This window comes from Pseudophryne corroboree, chromosome 9, assembly GCF_028390025.1.
Source record: "Pseudophryne corroboree isolate aPseCor3 chromosome 9, aPseCor3.hap2, whole genome shotgun sequence".
NCBI lineage: Eukaryota > Metazoa > Chordata > Amphibia > Anura > Myobatrachidae > Pseudophryne > Pseudophryne corroboree.
In genome coordinates this window covers 33,642,634-33,665,023 of record NC_086452.1, presented here as the reverse complement: position 1 = coordinate 33,665,023, position 22,390 = coordinate 33,642,634, and the positions used below count along the sequence as shown (strand labels likewise).

Sequence of the window (22,390 nt, the reverse complement as noted above, 5' to 3'; positions counted from 1 at the left end):
GGTTCTTAATGAAAGTTTATATTGATTACGACACATTGGTTACAGAACACTTGGCTTAAAATGTCCTTTTCTTCACAGTGAAACCTTTTCCACCAACGAATATGACACTAAACTGTCACCAGACGTCAAATAACTGTACTGTGACCGTCCGTACCGCCCAGGACGTAGAACACTTCCAACTACGGTACCGCGCCACTGGGGAGACTGTTTGGAAGAAGGTGATGTTTTTGAACAACATTTCGGGGAAGGGAAATAAGTTAATTCAAGAACCCATCCTAAATCTATTCAGTCCAGAACCTTGTTCATCTACAGTATGCAGTACTATGAGTCACTGTTGTATTAATCTGTGCAATGAGAAAACAAGTTACATTGAGTAACTCTTCTCTTCTAGATGTAACATGATTGCAGTGTAACAATAAAGCTGCCCAGCATCTGGGGGCTACATGCAGAAGCAGACAGTATTTACCCTGCATCATGCAAACTTAACAAAGCAGATACTCAGTCCTTGAGCCACCCTAACGGTCCAGGTTTAAGGATAACCGTGGCTGAGCACACATGGTTAAGTCAAATTGATCGAGGTACTAATTAAATTGATAGTTGCCCAAACTTTGTTATCCTTAAAACCTGGACCGTTAGCGTGCCTTGAGGCAGTGCCGTTTCTAGCGACGGGCGAGCCGTGCAACCGCACGGGGCGCCCGCCGCGGCACTTTGCATGTTCTTATCTCCCCCTCCTCCCTTTTCCCGAGCACTCCTGCTCGGGGGGCGGAGTTTCGCGGAATGACGCCTTTGCGTCGTGACGTCACGACGCAATCGCGTCATTCCGCGAAACACCGCGCCCAGAGCAGGAGTACTCAAGAGGGAGAAGGAGCAGACAAGCCTGGAAGGAGGAGGCGGACGACGCGAGGGAGGTGATGCGGCCCGAAGAGCGGGAAGATCTTCTATGTAAGTAGTCTCTCTCTCTCCCTCTCCCTTCCTTCCCCCCCACTTGACACGTGCCTGCCACACTGTTTAAAATGGGGACACCTGCCTGCCGCACTGTTTAAAATGGGGACACCTGCCTTCCGCACTGTTTAAAATGGGGACACCTGCCTGCCGCACTCTGTAAAATGGGGACACCTGCCTGCCGCACTGTGTAAAATGGGGACACCTGCCTGCCGCACTGTTTAAAATGGGGACACCTGCCTGCCGTACTGTTTAAAATGGGGACACCTGCCTTCCGCACTGTGTAAAATGGGGACACCTGCCTGCGCACTGTGTAAAATGGGGACACCTGCCTGCCGCACTGTGTAAAATGGGGACACCTGCCTGCGCACTGTGTAAAATGGGGACACCTGCCTGCCGCACTGTGTAAAATGGGGACACCTGCCTGCCGCACTGTGTAAAATGGGGACACCTGCCTGCGCACTGTGTAAAATGGGGACACCTGCCTGCGCACTGTGTAAAATGGGGACACCTGCCTGCCGCACTGTGTAAAATGGGGACACCTGCCTGTGCACTGTGTAAAATGGGGACACCTGCCTGCCATACTGTGCATTGGGAGACAGCGATGGAAGGGGACATGGAGAGAGGGTGGGCATGGGGGAGAGAGAGAGGTAGAGGAATGGGGAGAGATAGAGATATATCTGCAGCAGCACAACAAGGAGAGGTGCCTGGGAGAGCAGTAACCAGGAGGCAGGGAGGAGGCCCCCAGACGAGAGGAAGAGGAGGATAGGCAGAGACGTGAAAGGCGGGAGGAGGAGGGGGTTAGGCGGAGATGCGGCGGATGCAAGGCGTGTGAGGGTGTGAGGGGAGGAGTCTGCTTGCTTGACTGTACTTTTGTACAGCTGGGTGCCCTGAGCTCCTCCATCTAAAATAAAAAATAAAAAAATTGGTCAGTTGCACCGAATGGCGTGTGTGTGTGTGTGTGTGTGTGTGTGTGTGTGTGTGTGGGGGGGGGGGGATGTTAATGCGTACTTGGACCCCCCGCCCCCCCTCCTGTGTGCACGTATGCCTTGAGGTAGAATAGAAATAGTGAGCATGCTTCAGCGGTGGACGCAGTACCAATATGGGCGCACCAGACTTGTGTTTTTTATACTTCACACGTGTCCTGATTGTCTGCGCACAGAGACGCAGCTCGGAATGGGAAGCACAGTCTGAGAATTTTAGTGGGAATTCCTGGCACGTATAAAGGGGTAGTGAAGCCGATGCAGGCGTGTCACTCAAAGCAGCTGCGTCCAAAGACGCACAGTCAATTACACAGGCTGCCATACTCAGAGAAACTGCACCTGCCACAGGGCTGTGGGTCTCAGTGGTGCAACGATGGTGGCGTCTAAAGACGCACAGTGACGGAAACGTCTGAAGACGCTGATAGTGCTCAGTTGTTTGAAAATGAGGTGCAGCAGTAGCAGAAAGACGCAGATGTCACTGCAGCAGATATCAGGTGTCATGTCCACCTCAGACCACAGTTGCACATGACATGGCAATATAGGAAGAAGCCGCACTGTGCTGTGTCTCTGCATCTATCTGGCTTAGTAAATGATCCTCAGTGAGTTTGTGGCTCTGCAGCCATTGACCAGAGTGACCTCCGTGATAACAGGAACCCTGCAGTGAAAGCAGCAGGGCCGCAACACTGGGGGGGGGGGGGGTGTAGTTCAGCATATAGGGGATGTAGTATAGTGATGTAGTGCAGTGGATAGGGGAATGTAGTGCAGTGATGTATTTCAGCGTGTAGGGGATGTAGTATAGTGATGTAGTGCAGTGGATAGGGGAATGTAGTGCAGTGATGTATTTCAGCGTGTAGGGGATGTAGTATAGTGATGTAGTGCAGTGGATAGGGGAATGTAGTGCAGTGATGTATTTCAGCGTGTAGGGGATGTAGTATAGTGATGTAGTGCAGTGGATAGGGGAATGTAGTGCAGTGATGTATTTCAGCGTGTAGGGGATGTAGTATAGTGATGTAGTGCAGTGGATAGGGGAATGTAGTGCAGTGATGTATTTCAGCGTGTAGGGGATGTAGTATAGTGATGTAGTGCAGTGGATAGGGGAATGTAGTGCAGTGATGAAGTGTTATGATATAGTTTTTCCCCCCCTATTTTTAAACTCTAAAATTCAAAGCAGGCGTTTGCATATCTAATATACTAAAACTGTTAAATGAACCCTTACTGCTCCGTGCCAGAACATTTGAGTATCGCAGTATATATATATATACTAGGTGCTTCATCGCGCCCTACGGGCGCTCTTCACACCGTCGGAAGGGGCTACGCCCCCTTAACCCCTGCACGCCTTTCTGGGGTTCAATATATGGAGTATTCCCTGCATTCCTAGTTTTGTTAGTGTTTGAATATTGCACAATGAAAGGCCTTCCGATGGTGAAGGGGGCGTAGTCCCTTGCAACAGGAAGGGGTTTGGGGAGTGGGGACCGCGGATGGGGGAGGGGGTATGAAGGCGCTGTGGGTGGGGTAGGAGCAGGGGTGTCGCAGGTGGGGGATGGCAGCTGCAGGGCTGTTGCGGATGGAGGAGGGGTTCCGAAGGCGCTGCAGATGGGGAAGGGGTGGGTGCGGGTGTGCAGTGGATGGGGGAGGTGTCCAGGGGGCGCGGTGGGTGGGGGAGGGGTGGATGCGGGGGTAACGTGGGTGGGGAAGTGGCGGGTGCGGTGCTGTTGCGAATGGTGTAGGCGATGCGGATTGGGAAGGGCCTGCTGCGTGGGTGGGGTAGGGGATACAAAGGTGCAGCGGGCGGGGGAGAGCCAGATGCGGGGTGTGGCGGATGGGGGAGGGGGTCCGGAGGTGATGTAGGTGGTGGAGGGGCGGGTGGCATAGGGGGTCTGGTGCTGTGGGTGGGGGAGAGGCGGGTGAGGGGCTGTTGCGGATGAGGGTGGGGTTCCGGAGGCGCTGCAGGGTGGAAGGGTGCAGGTGTTGCGGGTGAGGTAGGGGGCCTGGAGGCGCTGCGGGTGGGGGTGCGGTGGATGGGGAGGGGCTGCAGGTGGTGGAGGAGCGGGTGGTGTAGGAGGTCCGGAGGTGCAGTGGGTGGTGGAGGGGTGGGTGCTGAGGGTGGGGTAGTGGGTCCGAAGGTGTTGCGGTTGCTGGAGAGGTGGGGGTGTAGGGGATGGGTCAGTGGGTGCAGCGGATGGGGGAGGGGTGAGTGCGGGGGTTCAGCGGATGGGGAGGGGGTCAGGGGATGCGGGAGGGTTGGGGGTGCTGTGGGTGGGGGAGGCGGGGGAGGGGCTGTTGCGGATGGGGGAGGGGTCCCGGAGGCGCTGCTGGTGGAGAAGGGTGCAGGTGTTGCGGGTGAGGTAGGGGGCCTGGAGGCGCTGCGGGTGGGGGAGGGAGGGAGGGGGGTGAGGGTGCGGTGGATCGGGAGGGGCTGTAGGTGGTGGAGGAGCAGGTGGTGTAGGGGGTCCGCAGATGGAGTGGTTGGTGGTGGGGTGAGTGCTGCGGGTGGGGTAGTGGGACCGAAAGTGTTGCGGTTGCTGGAGGGGTGGGGGTGCAGGGGATGGGTCATGGGGTGCAGCGGATGGGGGAGGGGCTGCTGCAGATGGGGGAGGGGTTTGGAAGACACTGCGGGTGGGGTAGGGGGTCCGAAGGCGCAGTGGGTGGGGGTGCCACGGGTGGTGGAGGGGCAGGTGCGGGGGTTTGCGGGGGATGGGGAGGGGTCCAGGGGCGCTGCAGGTGGTGGAGGGGCAGATATCAGTGCACATAGTCTCTGTGGTAGTTAGTGAGGGTTGGTGATGGTGTGAGAGGGGTGAAGGCCAGTACACAGACAGGCAGTTAGAGAGCAGGATGAGGGTGACAGGGCATAGTGACGGGGAGTACTTAGCAGATATAGGGGTGGGCTACAGGTGTGATGTCACAGTGTGTGTACCTTTGCTCTCATGTGTGAGGTATGTGAGGTATATGTGAGGTATGTGTGAGGTATGTGAGGTATATGTGAGGTATGTGTGAGGTATGTGTGAGGTATGTGTGAGGTATGTGAGGTATATGTGAGGTATGTGTGAGGTATGTGTGAGGTAAGGATGTGCGGGTCGTGGTGGCCACTAACCTCCAGGCTGCTGCTGTGAGATGGTGACTGCAGAGGGAGGGAACTCAGACCCAGCAGCAATGGGTCTTGGTCAGCATTCCTTCCTGGCCCCGTTCCGCCGCACACTGTCCGCCCCGTCTGACGGGCGTCATTCCTCCATCCTGCACTAGTTTCGTCACGTGACCCGTGACTTTCTCATATTCCTATGAGAAAGTCACGGGTCACGTGACGAAACTAGTTAGGCCACGCCTCCTGTCTGCACACCTGCCGAGGTATCCGATTTGAAAGCATCAGCGGGTTTGTTCTCCCCGCAAGCCGTCCTTCATCTCCACAGAGATCCCAGAATAGCCGCGGATCTGAATTCTCGAGCCGCCCGTATCAACATACGGCTCCCCGTCAGCCGGATAAACCAGCACACGGCTTATACTTTACAGTGAATCCACGGCTCCCTCTCCCCTGCGGCATTTGCACAGTGGGCATTGCAGGACACATCGCCGAGGACGCTCGGCTTTGGACCAGCCCACCTAAGGAGAGGTAATTGAACAATAAATAACACTGGATCACTCCCTCAATTTATTATTATGGGATGTCTACTGCACTGATCATTCACTTCCAATATTAACCTTACGGCTACTACCATCTATTGCTTTCCAACAAACAGCTGGACTTTATTTCCTTTTGTGGACTTCCATATAGAGAACCGACACAATTTGGTGTCTGTTTAAACGGATAAACTGAGTCAAGGTGTGCCTTTTTATATCCAACAATTTAATGTCATCTTTTACTGCTATTTTATGCTTTTTCATTAATAAATCAATTTATATACATACATCGGTTCTCCTAAAATTGTACTGTCTTTTCCCTGATACTTTGCGCAGCTGATTTTGTCTGTTTCTATATTCTCCAACCAAACACCCACATAGTGTTTTTCAGCCGCGCATGTATCAGGGTAATTTGATTATTAGCCTCCTGCAATTGAGGCGCTGTAGAAGCAGTCTTCTGTTTTTTTTCTTTTTTTTCACTTTACTGATGGAGCTATTTGCTCCAGTACAAGAAGCATAAGAATTGTAACTATATGAAGTTATGTGTAATTGTCAGAGAAGTAACTTCATATAGTGAAAGTATAGCGGCAGCCATCAATTAACTTACTTCAATGGTGTCACAGAATGGGGGGAGAAGAGCCCCCCTTCAGAGCAGGAGCCCGGCGGCAGATGACTCCGTTGCCTCCCGGAGTTCTGCCTCTGACTTTATGCTCCGGTGATAACATTAAAAAAGATGTAATTCCGGATTACTGATCTGCATGTTGTACAGTACATAAGCTCCTAAACATACTCATAGCTGTGATACTTGTTTTATTATATGATTTTATGTATAAAGTATTGTTAGGAGCTTTACAGGGGAGATCAGTGCCGGATTAAACCCTGTGGAGACCCCAAGGTAGTCGAAATCTCAGGGCCCCCCACTCACACATCATCTCCTAATATGATTTTAATTTTACCAACCAACAGCCTACGATCTGGAACTGTAATGTGAATCTAATGTCTATGGTTTATGTACTTTAAGTTATTAATGGTACATCACATTAATACAGTATTTTGTCTATAGAGTCTTTAATGTAAAGTTTTCTTTGAGTTCATTTTTTCTATCTTTTGGAAACAATGTAAGAAAGCTTGGTTGTAATTTCCTTTCAAGATCAGATCAATATTATTTTGCTTGATTGTCATGGGGCCCCTAAAAGGTGCGGGCCCATAGGCAGGTGCCCACTTGGTAATCCGCCACTGGGGGAAATGTATCAGACCGTTGAAAGAGAAAGTGGAAAAGTTGAGCATACCAACCAATCAGCTCCTGTCTTTTAACTAGCACAGCCTATGAAATGGCAGTTAGAAGCCGAATGTTGCAATCATTGGCGGCTTCAGAGGAGGGGCAAAATTCAAATAGAGGAGCCACATCAACTGCCACCAACTGCCATCTCAAACTGACTCACTGACAGCTGGTGTGGCTGCCCTATGTAAATTTTGGACTGCGCTGCAGCCCCGCCTCTGGCGCCACCACTGGTTGCGATGTTCAACATCTCCACTTTTTTCTTTATCAAAGGTTTGATCCATCTCCCCCAATATATCAAATACTCGCACTAAGGTTCTCCCTCCACTTGTTGTAGGTGGAATTCCAGAATAACAGAACCATCACTCTGCGCAGTCTACACGCAGCAACGCAGTACCAGCTCGAGGCAGCCTGCAAATACCTGACTGACAGAGGGAAGTGGAGTGACTGGAGCCAGCCTGTGATGGCCGTAACCCCAGAGGATGGTAAATATGTATGAACTGTATATTTACAGCAGCTAATGCAATCAGTGGCTGTCCGGCTGACTGTGGGTGACAGGGGCCGGTCACCTAATACACCCAATATTCAGCACCAAATAACAGTGCAACCCTTATTTTTGGATATGGCGGTGTAAAATGTGGGCGTGGTTAGTATTTCCACCTACAGAGTGGGCAGTCTAGAGTAAAAGAGCGCTGTGGGACGCAGTGTTTCTCCTGCTTCAGAAGGCATGACGTATCCTGGGTTTGTGCAAATTGTGGCTTATACGCTTTTGTTGAACTGAAAATCCCAGCATGCTTTGTCTGCTGCCAGATGTCTGAGCTGCTCTCTCTCTCTCGCTCTCTCTCTCTCTCTCTCTCTCTCTCTCTCTCTCCACCATCCACTAGAGGAATTGTATTTAATATTTTTTTTTAGTAAAAGCTTATCCAGCCACATTGCACAAATTTCAGCTCCCTGATTCCAACCTACATAGTAATGGATTTGAGGTTCTATTACATGAACCCACATCCCTCTTCTCCACCTGCTGCCCTCCCACTTACTCCGCACAGGTGGGAGAGTGCAGTTTCTAAGGTGTAGACATTTAATGGGAGGGGCAACAAGGGGGCTAAAGAGTAAATTGGGGTCTGGAACCTAAGTGGTCCAGTCCAGTGAGTTCTCCATCCTCATATGTGTATCAGCCATGTATTAAACAGAAACTTGGGCAAGTTTTTGTAGACTGGGTCAGCTCAATGACATGGGCCCTACACACTGTGCGATAATATGAACGAGATACCGTTCATATCTTTCAGTGTGGAGGCACCAGCGATGAACGATGTCCGGCCCCGTGCTCGTTCATCGCCGGTGCCCCATCGCTTGTGCATGCAGGCCAATATGGACGATCTCGTCGGCCGTGTCCGCCGTCGGGCAGCTCGGCGGCGGATCTGCCAGTGTGTAGGGCCCATAAGACAACACAACACAGATCAGAATCCATATTGACCATTGTTGTAATATCTGAGAGTTTCCCTTCTGTCACACTAGCTCCACGCGGGAAGATAGAACTATGGTACAAACTACACAACATCCGCGACAAGTCACAGACAATTACACTTTTCTGGAAGGTAAGACGGCGCACGATTTTCAACGCGTTTATTCCCAATAAGAGGCATTTTATCAAGATAGATAGGAGGTAGACTGAAATCATGAAAAGTGAGGATGTGACATCAGCCACAACGTAGCAGCTGCACTGCTGCATGTTACATACCCCTGTATTAGCGTCAGAGACTCGTACAATAATGTCATTCCAGAATGCCCCGGACAAAGAAAGGTTTCCTCAGTCTGGGGGAGTAGTGATACAGGCAGCAATCAGACCTCAGAGACGCTGTACGTAGACTTACATGACTAATGGGGGAGGTGTATCAAGCCTTGGAAAGAAAGTTCAGCTTCTAACTGTCTTTTGTGCTAGATAAATGATAGTTAGAAGCAAGTGGGCTACTTTGGGCAACTTCACAGTTTTATCTCTCTCCAAGGCTAGATACACCTCCCCTGACAGAGATCTATCGTACTACATGCACAGTAATAGGAATAGGCAAGATGACTTTGTTACAGGAAGAAATTCAATCCCAGATTTATCAAACCTTGGAGAGTGATAACTTGCACGTAGATAAAGTAGCAACCAATCAGCTCCTAACTGTCAGTTTTTCAAACACAGCCTGTAACATGGCAGTTAGGAGATGATTGGCTGGTTCTTTATCACCGTGAAATGTATCACTCTCTGGGCCTCGATTTGGTAAATGCCACTAAACCAAAATTCAGCTGCCCTAACACAATAACTAATATTCTACCAAATATCCGGCTGAACGCATTACCAAATCCTGCTGCTCATTAATTATGAAACCGCGGTGTCCTGAACGATAAAGGGACCCTAACCGTAACTCGAACTCTAAGGTTACAGAGGAATCAGAGCTTTAATCTGGATTATTATGGAATCCAGTTGCGCTACAAACCCCTTGGTAACCATTCTTCCTTTAGAACAATCCTTTGCCTGATATCTCAGTAGTGACTCAGATTTTTTTTTCTTATTCTCTTTTTAAGTACCTGAATGTATCAGAGGTCAGGGGTCACATCCAGGTCTACCGAGTAATATTTCAGCGAGGGAATGAGCTTGGTGCAGCGCACAGTGACACCACCACCACCACACAGCTGACCAGAGATATTGACACAACAGACTACGTCATATCTGTGTCGGCACACAACTCTAGAGGAAGCTCCCAGCCCACCTACACCACAGTGACCGCCCAGGACATCTCAGGTAAATGCTATGCTCAGCATTGTACATTAGCTTGCAGTTCCATACCTACGGGCAGCCGTGGACTGGAATAAGCGGCTATCCCTCCTGTATGGGGATCGGCTGAAACCGTTAAAGAAAACATCAAGCAAATTGGTATAAAGAGCTTATTTATTTCTCTAACGTCCTAGTGGATGCTGGGGACTCCGTAAGGACCATGGGGAATAGACGGGCTCCGCAGGAGACATGGGCACTTTAAGAAAGAATTTAGATTCTGGTGTGCTCTGGCTCCTCCCTCTATGTCCCTCCTCCAGACCTCAGTTTGAATCTGTGCCCGGACGAGCTGGGTGCTGTTCAGTGAGCTCTCCTGAGCTTGCTGTGAGAAAGTATTTTGTTAGTTTTTTTTTTTCAGGGAGCTCTGCTGGCAACAGACTCCCTGCATCGTGGGACTGAGGGGAGAGAAGCAGCCCTACTCTCTGAAGATAGGTCCTGCTTCTTAGGCTACTGGACACCATTAGCTCCAGAGGGATCGTACACAGGATCTCACCCTCGTCGTCCGATCCCAGAGCCGCGCCGCCGTCCCCCTCGCAGAGCCGGAAGACAGAAGCCGGGTGAGCATGAGAAGCAAGAAGACTTCGAAATCGGCGGCAGAAGACTCCGGTCTTCACTGAGGTAACGCACAGCACTGCAGCTGTGCGCCATTGCTCCCACACACCTCACATACTCCGGTCACTGTAAGGGCGCAGGGCACAGGGGGGGGGGCGCCCTGGGCAGCATTTGGACCTCTTTTTGGCAAAAGTGAACATATATACAGTTGGGCACTGTATATATGTATGAGCCCCCGCCAAGAAAATACATATTTAAGCGGGACAGAAGCCCGCCGTCGAGGGGGCGGGGCTTCTTCCTCAGCACTCACCAGCGCCATTTTTTCTCCACAGCTCCGCTGAGAGGAAGCTCCCCAGGTTCTCCCCTGCAGATACACGGTAGAAGAGGGTAAAAAGAGAGGGGGGGGGCACATAATTAGGCGCAAAAATCTATATAAACAGCAGCTACTGGGTTAACATTAAGTTACTGTGTTATTCCTGGGTTTATAGCGCTGGGATGTGTGCTGGCATACTCTCTCTCTGTTTCTCCAAAGGGCCTTGTGGGGGAACTGTCTTCAAAAAGGGCATTCCCTGTGTGTGTGGTGTGTCGGTACGCTTGTGTCGACATGCTTGACGAGGAAGGCTATGTGGAAGCAGAGCGGGAGCAAATGAATGTGGTGTCTCCGCCGACGGCGCCGACACCTGATTGGATGGATATGTGGAAGGTTTTAAATGATAATGTTAATTCCTTGCATAAAAGGTTGGAAAAAGCTGAAGCCGCAGGACAGTCAGGGTCTCAGCCCGTGCCTGATCCTATGTCGCAGAGGCCGTTAGGGTCTCAGAAGCGCCCACTATCCCAAACTGTTGACACAGATACCGACATGGATTCTGATTCCAGTGTCGATTACGATGATGCAAAGTTACAGCCAAAATTGGCTAAATCCATCCGTTATATGATTATAGCAATTAAGGATGTGTTGCACATCACAGAGGAAACCCCAGTCCCTGACAAGAGGGTTCATATGTATGGGGAAAAGAGGCAGGTGGTGACCTTTCCCCCTTCACACGAGCTAAATTAGTTATGTGAAAAGGCTTGGGAATCTCCAGATAAAAAACTGCAGATTTCCAAACGGATTCTTATGGCATATCCTTTCCCGCCAACGGACAGGTTACGCTGGGAATCCTCCCCTAGGGTGGACAAAGCTTTACCACGCTTATCCAAGAAGGCAGCCCTGCCGTCACAGGATACGGCTACCCTCAAGGATGCTACGGATAGAAAGCAAGAGGGTACCCTGAAGTCCATTTATACACATTCAGGTACCTTACTGAGGCCAGCGATCGCGTCGGCCTGGGTGTGTAGTGCTGTAGCAGCATGGACGGACACCCTGTCTGAGGAACTTGATACCTTAGACAAGGATACTAAATTAATGCCCCTGGGGCATATAAAAGACGCTGTCCTATATATGAGAGATGCTCAAAGAGACATTAGTCTACTGGGTTCTAGAATAAATGCTATGTCGATTTCTGCCAGAAGGGTCCTGTGGACTCGGCAATGGACAGGTGATGCCGACTCAAAAAGGCACATGGAGGTTTTACCTTACAAGGGTGAGGAATTATTTGCGGAGGGTCTCTCGGACCTGGTCTCCACAGCTATTGCTGGAAAGTCAAATTTTTTGCCATATGTTTCCTCACAACCTAAGAAAGCACCGTATTACCAAATGCAGTCCTTTCGATCACAGAAAAGCAAGAAAGTCCGAGGTGCGTCCTTTCTTGCCTGGGGCAGAGGAAAGAAGCTGCACAACACAGCTAGTTCCCAGGAACAGAAGTCCTTCCCGGCTTCCACAAAATCCACCGCATGACGCTGGGGCTCCACAGGCGGAGCTAGGCCCGGCGGGGGCGCGTCTCCGAAATTTCAGCCACAAGTGGGTTCACTCCCAGTTGGATCCCTGGGCAATAGATATTGTGTCTCAGGGATACAAGCTGGAATTCGAAGAGATGCCCCCTCACCGATACCTCAAATCGGCCCTGCCAGCTTCCCCCCTCGAGAGGGAAATAGTGTTAACTGCAATTCACAAATTGTATCTTCAACAGGTGGTGGTCAAGGTTCCCCTCCTTCAAGGAAGGGGTTATTATTCGACCATGTTTGTAGTACCGAAACCGGACGGTTCGGTCAGACCCATATTGAATTTAAAATCCCTGAACATGTACCTGAAAAGGTTCCGGTTCAAGATGGAATCGCTGAGAGCGGTCATCGCAAGCCTGGAAGGGGGGGGATTTTATGGTGTCTCTGGATATGAAGGTTGCATACCTTCATGTCCCCATTTATCCACCTCATCAGGCGTACCTCAGATTTGTGGTACAGGATTGTCATTACCAATTTCAGACGTTGCCGTTTGGTCTCTCCACGGCTCCGAGAATATTTACCAAGGTAATGGCGGAAATGATGGTACTCCTGCGGAAGTGTGAGAGGGCAGCGGGTTGCGGGGGACGGGGGCAGTTGCTTGCCCCCACTCCCTCGGTCGGCGGCGGCATTGCGGCGGGTCCCGAGTGCGGAGGGGCTTGCATCCGTTGGGATTCAAGCCCCTCCAATCGCGGCACGGAGCGGCGCCGGGCGGGAGCCAATCAGGACATGCCGCGACGAGCCAATCGAGGCTCGTCGCATCATAGCCCCGCCCCCTCCCAGCGTCTTATAACAGACGCGGCGGAGCGGGAGCAGCCAGTCGGCGCCGGGGACGGAGCAGAGAAGAGCTCCAGAAGAAAAAGAAGAAAGAAGACGGCGGCGGTGCCCGGGAAGCGGCAGAAGCGGCGGCGGCGACGACGACGACGACGAGAGCGGCCCGGAAGCGGCAAAAGAAGACAGAAGAGGTCACAGCTGGAAGAACCTGTCTACGCCCGGAAAGAGGACGAAGACGTCGGAACGGCCAGGACAGAGGAGCCCACCGGAAGTCCCGGCGGAGAGTGCCGCGGTGTGTGGGAAGCGAAAGAGCTAACGAAGCTCCCCACCACGGCCTCTCCCAACGGCCCGGTAAGCGGCCTCGCGCCGAGCCTCCTACCACTAGACCACCGGGTGTTCGGGCACTAGGCCCGTGGGCATGGTCAGGCCCTCTCGGCCTGTGGGTAGTTAGTCGGGCCCCTCCGGCCCGTGGGCACCGAGTCGGGTCCTCCTGGCCCGTGGGGCTTATTGTTGAGTCCTTGTGGCCAAGTGGGACGAATAAGGTGACCCTGGGTATTAGGCCCAGGTCACCCAACGGGCGCCAGTTAGGCGGGCACTAGGCCCGGGGCGCAAGCCAGGCACTAGGCCTGTGGGGCATTAGGGTATTACAAGGTGACCCGGTAACAGACCCACCAGGGGAGGAGAACACCATCGGGCTGTTGACCTAATAGGTGGAACCCCGTGCCTTGCGTACCTCGACGAGTGTGCTGTGCGGCCGCTCGGCGGGGTGCGCTGTAGGTGAGGCGCGGAGGGTCGGCTGACCCTCGCGTCGGGTGTACGCTCCCAGGTGGGTAAGGACCGTGGGGAGTGGGGCCTCACCAGGAGGGGCAGCAGAACCTGTGACGGACCGGATGACAAGGTACTCCTCATAATAAATGTATTCGCATTTGAACTTGCACTTGCTTGACCTGTTAGTGATTAGGAGACGTAGCCGGCCCAATAAGTTGTAGTTTCTAACAGTTAGGCTCAGTTTGTTGTTAGCCATTGTTTAGTTGTAGGGAGGTTGCTGTCGTCCTTTTTCCCCAGGAGCGGAGGGGCGCTTCAAGCAAGCTGACAAGATTGCCTGCGTAAGTACTAATTGTGAGTTGTGTATTTGTCCGTGTCGAGCACCGGTTGCAGGATCCCGCTAGGCCTAGCGGACCCGCTCACACCTCGGTGCGCAAGTGCCAATAGGTGATGATTGGGTAGCTGAGGCCCACGGGCCGATGATGACATTCACCTAATCGGTGAACGTCGCAGCTGCCCCGGTGTGCCACCTATTCCCTGGAGGGAACCAGTGGCCCCGCAGTAAGACTGTTTCTTGTCCTTTTCTAGCCGTCGAGTTCCGGCTGGGCCACGGCGGGGAGGGCTCCGAAGAAGCGACCCCAGAAGCCCAGGTTGAGGGCAGCGCATAAGACGTATACAGAGGTAAGCAGGGATTTACTTGCACGGGCGCAGACTTCGTACCATATACTGATCCGCTTACATTTGGCGTAGTCGGCAGGATCCTGAGAAAAGATGGATCAGGAAGTGGAACGTCCGGAGGATGAGGATAACGAGTCCCCCGAGGAGACGAAGGACGCGCCTCGAGACAGGGTACCCATTGGGGCGGCCCTTAACCACCTCGATAAGTTCGATGGACGGAATATGCCCTTGACAGAGTGGATCGAGCAGTTGGAAACTACGATCGACCTCTACCAAATTCCGAGGCGGATCCAGGTGAATTTGGCTTTGAAGGTTCTGACTGGCGATGCCCGCAAGACCGTGCGAGTACGCCCCGAGCGGCTACGGAAGAACCTGGCCGATGTCTTCACCATCCTGAAAGGCGTGTATGGGGAGAAGGCCACCACCACCACCCTGAAGAAGCGTGTGTTCGCACGGGTTCAACGGGAAGATGAGACGATCTCCCAGTTCGCGAACGCGATCCAGGAGTACATGAGCGAGATCCAGACGAGAGAAGATGAGGACTTGATGACAGGGGACCCGGATTCCACCTTGCGAGGTATTTTAATTGGTGGACTGAGGAGCAGGTCCCTGCGGAACTACCTCCAGGATAAGATCGACGGGGATGGCGAACTCACCTTCTTCGAAGTATTAGGGATGGCGCTGAAGAAGGAGGAAAATGCGGAGCTTAGTTCCAGCGCCGTGGCCGCACCACCCACCCAACCGGTAGATAGGGTCCGAACACCGGAGGTTAGTCCCCTGGAAGGATGTATCAAGGAGTTAACCACCACGCTCCTTCTCGTCCAGGACGAAGTGTCCCAGTTGAGGCAGCGGGTGGAACGGGCCGAAAACCGTGACGCCGACCCTGAAAGGAGGAGCTGGGATGACGAGGACCGGCCCAAGGAAAGGAACCCTCGGAAAAAAAAGGAAAAGGAGACCGCCGGACGTCGAGGAGGCGAGGGGCGCTCGAGAGGACCCCGCGAGCTGGTGTGTTGGGAATGTGAGGAGCCTGGACACTTCGCTCGGGATTGCCCAGGACGCCGCTCCGGACGGGAGGGGCGTAGGAGACCTTTAAACTAAGGTCCCTCGCGGTAACGGGACAATCCGCGGGGGAAGGCGGCGCGCAAGTAGACGTCGTCAACTCATCGGACTTGTTCGGTGAGTGTCCCACGGTAGTGGCAAAGCTAGGAGGGAGGGATCAACGTTGCCTTTTGGATACCGGATCCCAAGTGTCCACCATGTCCGAGAAACGGTTTAGGGAAGATTATGCCCATCTCACGACCACCAGCGTCGGAAATTGGGTAACCCTAGTGGCCGCAAACAACCTCCCCATTCCCGTGACAGGTGTCGTGTGGATTGAGGTGGAGGTGTATGGGCAGTCCCTTGGGAGAAAAGGGTTCGTAGTGGTGAGTGGCGAAGAGTTTCACCATGGGCCGGTGATTCTGGGGATGAACATCCTACGGAGTCTAGATCGAGTACTTGTACACGATAAGGGCCCCCAGTACTGGAAGTACCTGGGTGTACAGAGGCCGGTGCAGCAGGCTTTCCAGAGGGTCGTCCAGCAGAAGGAGGAGACCGCCTCTATAGAAACCCTGCATCCTCTCGGCTTGATCAAGACGCGATATAATCAAAGGGTGAGGGTTCCGGCGAGACAGGAGGTGGTCCTGGAAGTACCCGTCCGTGCACAGCAGCGGTTAGAAGGGAAGGAGGTTGTGATAGAGCCTTGTTGGTTCCGACAAGTGGAGGCCGGGTTGCTGCTGGCCCGAACCGTAGCGGTCGTACGGAATGGTACCGTACCCCTACGGGTGTGCAACCTGGGAAACTCTCCAATTAAGATCCCGGGCAGGTCAGTGCTGGCCCATCTAGAGGCTATCCCCGAGGGTGGTATTGAACCCGGCCCTAGGGTTACTTTAAAGCCAGACGCATGCGAGCCTTGGACGTTGGCCGTCGCCCTCGAGGAAAAACAGGAACCCACCGCGGAGTGGAACGGGGACGTGATACTGAACCAGATGGACGTATCACTGGAGGGCCTTAGTACCGCCGAGGTGGACCGGGTAAAGCGCATGTTGTGGGCACGACAGAAGTCGTTCTCCCGCAGCGAGGAAGATTTTGGGCACACGACCGAGATAGAGCATGAGATAAACACCGGTGACAGCCTGCCCGCTCGGGAGCGCTATCGGCAGATTCCCCCGAAGCTGTACCAAGAGGTTAAGACCATGATCCAGCAGATGTTGGCCAACGGCGTCATCAGGGAGAGTAAGAGCCCATGGGCTGCCCCCATCGTGCTGGTCAAGAAGAAGGACGGGACGATCCGATTCTGCGTGGACTACCGGAGGTTAAACAGCTGCACCGTCCGGGACGCTTATCCCTTGCCCCGCATTGAGGAGTCGTTGGCGGCCCTGGGGAAGTCGCGCTTCTTCTCCACCTTGGATCTGGCCAGTGGGTACTGGCAGGTGCCCGTTGCGGAGAAGGATCAGGCGAAGACGGCGTTCGTGACGCCCATGGGGCTTTTTGATTTTTGTCGAATGCCCTTCGGGCTCTCCAATGCACCGGCCACGTTCCAGCGCCTTATGGAGCGCTGTCTCGGGGACTTGAACTTCGAGGCAATCCTCATTTACCTGGATGATATCATAGTGTTCGCCCCCACCCTGGAGGAACACTTGCAGAGGCTGGAACAAGTGCTCCAGCGATTGGAGCAATACGGCCTCAAATTGAAGCCAAGGAAGTGCCACCTCCTGAAGTCCAGCCTGGAGTACCTGGGCCATGTAGTCTCAGAGGAAGGGGTGCGGCCCACCCCCGATAAAATTGCCGCAGTCCAGGAATGGAAGACCCCGGGCAACGTGACGGAGGTGAGGGCGTTTCTGGGGTTGGTGGGCTATTATCGGCGGTTCATTCGGGATTTTGCCAAAATTGCCGGCCCTCTGCATGGACTGTTGCGAGGTGTTGCCACGGATGTGCGGAATCGGGCAGTGGCGTGGGACCAAGCACAGGAGGTTGCCTTCACGGGGCTTAAACAAGCCCTCACCCAGGCACCCGTGCTGGCTTATGCGGACTTCGATAAGCCATTCATATTATACACCGACGGAAGTCACCAAGGCCTGGGGGCCGTCCTCTCCCAGTTACAGGAGGGCCAGGAGCGAGTCATCGCGTATGGGAGTCGGAGTCTCCGGGAGTCGGAGCGGAACCCTGACAACTACAGCTCGTTCAAGCTGGAGTTGCTGGCAGTTGTTTGGGCGGTCACCGAGAAGTTTGCAGAGTACTTGACCGCCACCGACTTCGAAGTGGTCACGGATAACAGCCCCCTGTCACATCTGCATACGGCCAAGTTGGGCGCCCTGGAGCAGCGTTGGGTAGCCCGCTTGGCCAAGTTCTCCTTTAAGATTCGATACCGGCCGGGTAAGGCGAATGCCAACGCAGACGCCCTGTCCCGCTATCCGGTAGGGCTACCTATGGGGCCCACGGATGAAGAGAGAGAGGGTCAGGAGATGCCTGACCTTACCCGGATGACCCCCAGCCCGAACGGGCCCAAGGCAGCACGCGGGATTCTTCTACAGCAGACCTTGCCGGACTGGGCTACGGCCCAAGGGCAAGACCCGGAGGTGCGGTATGTACGGGGGTGGAAGGAGCGGGACCACTGGCCGACCTCCGCGGAGAGGCTGCGGCTTAGCCCGTGGGGCAGGAGGCTGGTACGTCAGTGGGAACGACTGGCCGTACGAGGAGGGGTGTTGTGCCGCCAAGCTTACCTCGAGCATGAGCTCCGGAAAGTATGGCAGGTGGTTCTACCCCGCGAGTCGGCCCGTGGCCTGGTGACAGAGGCCCACGAAGAAGGCGCCCATTTTGGTACAGAGAAGACCCTGCAATGGGTCCGCCGACAGTATTTCTTCCCGGGGTTGCAGACCCTGGTAGAAAGCGTGTGTCAGACCTGTAGGAGGTGTGCAGTCACCAAAGGTGGCGAACAACGGGCACCGGTGCAGACCATCCGGACCACCAGACCCCTGGAGCTCCTCATGGTGGACTATGTTTTGATCGGAGAGTCGGTGCGTGGGTGCCAGTATGCCATTGTCATGACCGACCACTTCACCAAATTCACAGTGGTTGTCCCTACCAGGGACCAGACGGCCGACACGGCGGCTAGGGCCATTGTGGAGCATTTCATCCGGCGGTACGGCTGCCCGGAGCGCCTCCATTCGGATCAAGGTGCGTGCTTCCAGGGGCGGGTGATGGAGCGGTTGTGTCGCACCTATGGCATGAATAAATCAAGGACCACCCCGTACCACCCCCAGGGGAATGGGGCCTGCGAACGATTCAACCGGACGTTGCTACAAATGCTGAGGGTCCTGGAGGCTGACAAGAAGCGACGTTGGCCCGACTTCGTTCCAGAATTGGTGTGGGTCTACAATAACAGAGTGCATCGGACCACTGGGTTCTCGCCGTATTTCCTGTTGTTCGGCCGACCTGAGAAGGACCTGCAGGACCTCGATCTGTCTCTACCGGCGGAGGAGGAAGAGTGGACACACAGTGGGTGGATTGAGGAACAGAAACGCCGCCTGACGTTCGCCCAGGAGGTGGCAGCGGGGAACATCGGGTCCAACCTGCACCCCAGCCCCGGGAGGTCACTAGGAGGACCGTTCGCGGAGGGGCAAAGAGTGCTAGTCCGCGAGAAACGTCCTGGGAACAAGTTGAGCGAACGGTGGGAGGTGATGCCCTACGTTGTGCAGCGGCGAGTGTCTCCTGACAACCCCGTCTACGAAGTAAAGGCCGAAGACGGGAGTGGGCGTGCCCGCACCTTACATAGGAACATGCTGCGTCCCTGCCTATTTGAGGATCTGCTTCCCCTGGAGACAGTCTCAGGGAACACTCCGGACCCGGAGGAGGATGATTGGTGGATGCCGCCGCCGGAAGGGGTCCCAGGGTCTCCACCATCGGGAGAGTCGGCCGGGAGTGAAGAACTGGTGACTTCGGTGTCAGAAGTTCCCGTCCCCGCCTCCGCAACCCTGCCCAGGCGGTCGACGCGAACTACCCTTGGGGTGCCGTCCCCCCGTTTTGCGGACCCAGATTTTGAGTGGGCCGCAGCTCGCATTTTTGTAGGGACTACAAAGGAAACAGGGGGGGGAAATGTGAGAGGGCAGCGGGTTGCGGGGGACGGGGGCAGTTGCTTGCCCCCACTCCCTCGGTCGGCGGCGGCATTGCGGCGGGTCCCGAGTGCGGAGGGGCTTGCATCCGTTGGGATTCAAGCCCCTCCAATCGCGGCACGGAGCGGCGCCGGGCGGGAGCCAATCAGGGCTCGCGCCCGGTCAGCCAATCAGGACATGCCGCGACGAGCCAATCGAGGCTCGTCGCTTCATAGCTCCGCCCCCTCCCAGCGTCTTATAACAGACGCGGCGGAGCGGGAGCAGCCAGTCGGCGCCGGGGACGGAGCAGAGAAGAGCTCCAGAAGAAAAAGAAGAAAGAAGACGGCGGCGGTGCCCGGGAAGCGGCAGAAGCGGCGGCGGCGACGACGACGACGACGAGAGCGGCCCGGAAGCGGCAAAAGAAGACAGAAGAGGTCACAGCTGGAAGAACCTGTCTACGCCCGGAAAGAGGACGAAGACGTCGGAACGGCCAGGACAGAGGAGCCCACCGGAAGTCCCGGCGGAGAGTGCCGCGGTGTGTGGGAAGCGAAAGAGCTAACGAAGCTCCCCACCGCGGCCTCTCCCAACGGCCCGGTAAGCGGCCTCGCGCCGAGCCTCCTACCACTAGACCACCGGGTGTTCGGGCACTAGGCCCGTGGGCATGGTCAGGCCCTCTCGGCCTGTGGGTAGTTAGTCGGGCCCCTCCGGCCCGTGGGCACCGAGTCGGGTCCTCCTGGCCCGTGGGGCTTATTGTTGAGTCCTTGTGGCCAAGTGGGACGAATAAGGTGACCCTGGGTATTAGGCCCAGGTCACCCAACGGGCGCCAGTTAGGCGGGCACTAGGCCCGGGGCGCAAGCCAGGCACTAGGCCTGTGGGGCATTAGGGTATTACAAGGTGACCCGGTAACAGACCCACCAGGGGAGGAGAACACCATCGGGCTGTTGACCTAATAGGTGGAACCCCGTGCCTTGCGTACCTCGACGAGTGTGCTGTGCGGCCGCTCGGCGGGGTGCGCTGTAGGTGAGGCGCGGAGGGTCGGCTGACCCTCGCGTCGGGTGTACGCTCCCAGGTGGGTAAGGACCGTGGGGAGTGGGGCCTCACCAGGAGGGGCAGCAGAACCTGTGACGGACCGGATGACAAGGTACTCCTCATAATAAATGTATTCGCATTTGAACTTGCACTTGCTTGACCTGTTAGTGATTAGGAGACGTAGCCGGCCCAATAAGTTGTAGTTTCTAACAGTTAGGCTCAGTTTGTTGTTAGCCATTGTTTAGTTGTAGGGAGGTTGCTGTCGTCCTTTTTCCCCAGGAGCGGAGGGGCGCTTCAAGCAAGCTGACAAGATTGCCTGCGTAAGTACTAATTGTGAGTTGTGTATTTGTCCGTGTCGAGCACCGGTTGCAGGATCCCGCTAGGCCTAGCGGACCCGCTCACACCTCGGTGCGCAAGTGCCAATAGGTGATGATTGGGTAGCTGAGGCCCACGGGCCGATGATGACATTCACCTAATCGGTGAACGTCGCAGCTGCCCCGGTGTGCCACCTATTCCCTGGAGGGAACCAGTGGCCCCGCAGTAAGACTGTTTCTTGTCCTTTTCTAGCCGTCGAGTTCCGGCTGGGCCACGGCGGGGAGGGCTCCGAAGAAGCGACCCCAGAAGCCCAGGTTGAGGGCAGCGCATAAGACGTATACAGAGGTAAGCAGGGATTTACTTGCACGGGCGCAGACTTCGTACCATATACTGATCCGCTTACAGAAGCAAGGGGTCACAATTATCCCATACTTGGACGATCTCCTCATAAAAGCGAGGTCAAGAGAGCAGTTGCTGATCAGCGTAGCACGTTCTCTGGAAGTGTTACGGCAACACGGCTGGATTCTAAATATTCCAAAGTCGCAGTTGATTCCTACGACTCGTCTGCCTTTCCTGGGCATGATTCTGGACACAAACCAGAAAAGGGTTTATCTCCCGATAGAGAAAGCTCAGGAACTCATGACACTGGTCAGAAACCTATTAAAGCCAAAATGGGACTTACTGGACAAATTGTCCGGATCACATCTTCAGATGCATCGGTTAATCACCCTATCTCCTGTGGTGGCTGGAGAGTGCTCACCTTCTCGAGGACCGCAGATTCGGCATTCAAGACTGGGTCCTGGTGACATCCTGGAACTAAGGGCCATATACAATGCCCTACGTCAAGCGGAGACCCTGCTTCGCGACCAACCGGTTCTGATTCAGTCAGACAACATCACCGCTGTGGCTCATGTAAACCGACAAGGCGGCACAAGGAGCAGGGTGGCAATGGCGGAAGCCACCAGAATTCTTCGCTGGGCGGAGAATCACGTAAGCGCACTGTCAGCAGTGTTCATCCCGGGAGTGGACAACTGGGAAGCAGACTTCCTCAGCAGGCACGACCTCCACCCGGGAGAGTGGTGACTTCATCAAAAAGTCTTCACACAGATTGCAAGTCGGTGGGAACTGCCACAGGTGGACATGATGGCATCCCGCCTCAACAAAAAGCTACAGAGGTATTGCGCCAGGTCAAGAGACCCTCAGGCGATAGCTGTGGACGCACTGGTGACACCGTGGGTGTTCCAGTCGGTCTATGTATTTCCTCCTCTTCCTCTCATACCCAAGGTGCTGAGAATCATAAGAAAAAGAGGAGTGAGAACAATACTCATTGTCCGGATTGGCCAAGAAGGACTTGGTATCTAGATCTGCAAGAAATGCTCACAGAGGTCCCGTGGCCTCTTCCTCTAAGACAGGACTTGTTGCAACAGGGGCCCTGTCTGTTCCAAGACTTACCGCGGCTGCGTTTGACGGCATGGCGGTTGAACGCCGGATCCTAGCAGAGAAAGGCATTCCGGATGAGGTTATTCCTACGCTGATAATGACTAGGAAGGACGTGACAGCTCAACATTATCACCGTATATGGCGAAAATATGTTGCTTGGTGTGAGGCCAGGAATGCCCCTACGGAGGAAATCCAGCTG

At 54.4% G+C, this 22,390-nt stretch overlaps 1 protein-coding gene across 1 annotated transcript in view; it reads left to right on the top strand.

The window, feature by feature from the left end:
• Positions 1–22,390, top strand: part of IL12RB2 (interleukin 12 receptor subunit beta 2) — a 69,847-nt gene that overhangs the window by 11,792 nt on the left and 35,665 nt on the right. Inside the window, exons 5-8 of the mRNA XM_063939133.1 lie at positions 79–218; positions 7,154–7,301; positions 8,332–8,411; positions 9,385–9,601. Of these exons, the coding sequence (XP_063795203.1) occupies positions 79–218; positions 7,154–7,301; positions 8,332–8,411; positions 9,385–9,601 (585 nt within the window). The remainder of the gene's footprint in view (positions 1–78; positions 219–7,153; positions 7,302–8,331; positions 8,412–9,384; positions 9,602–22,390) is intronic.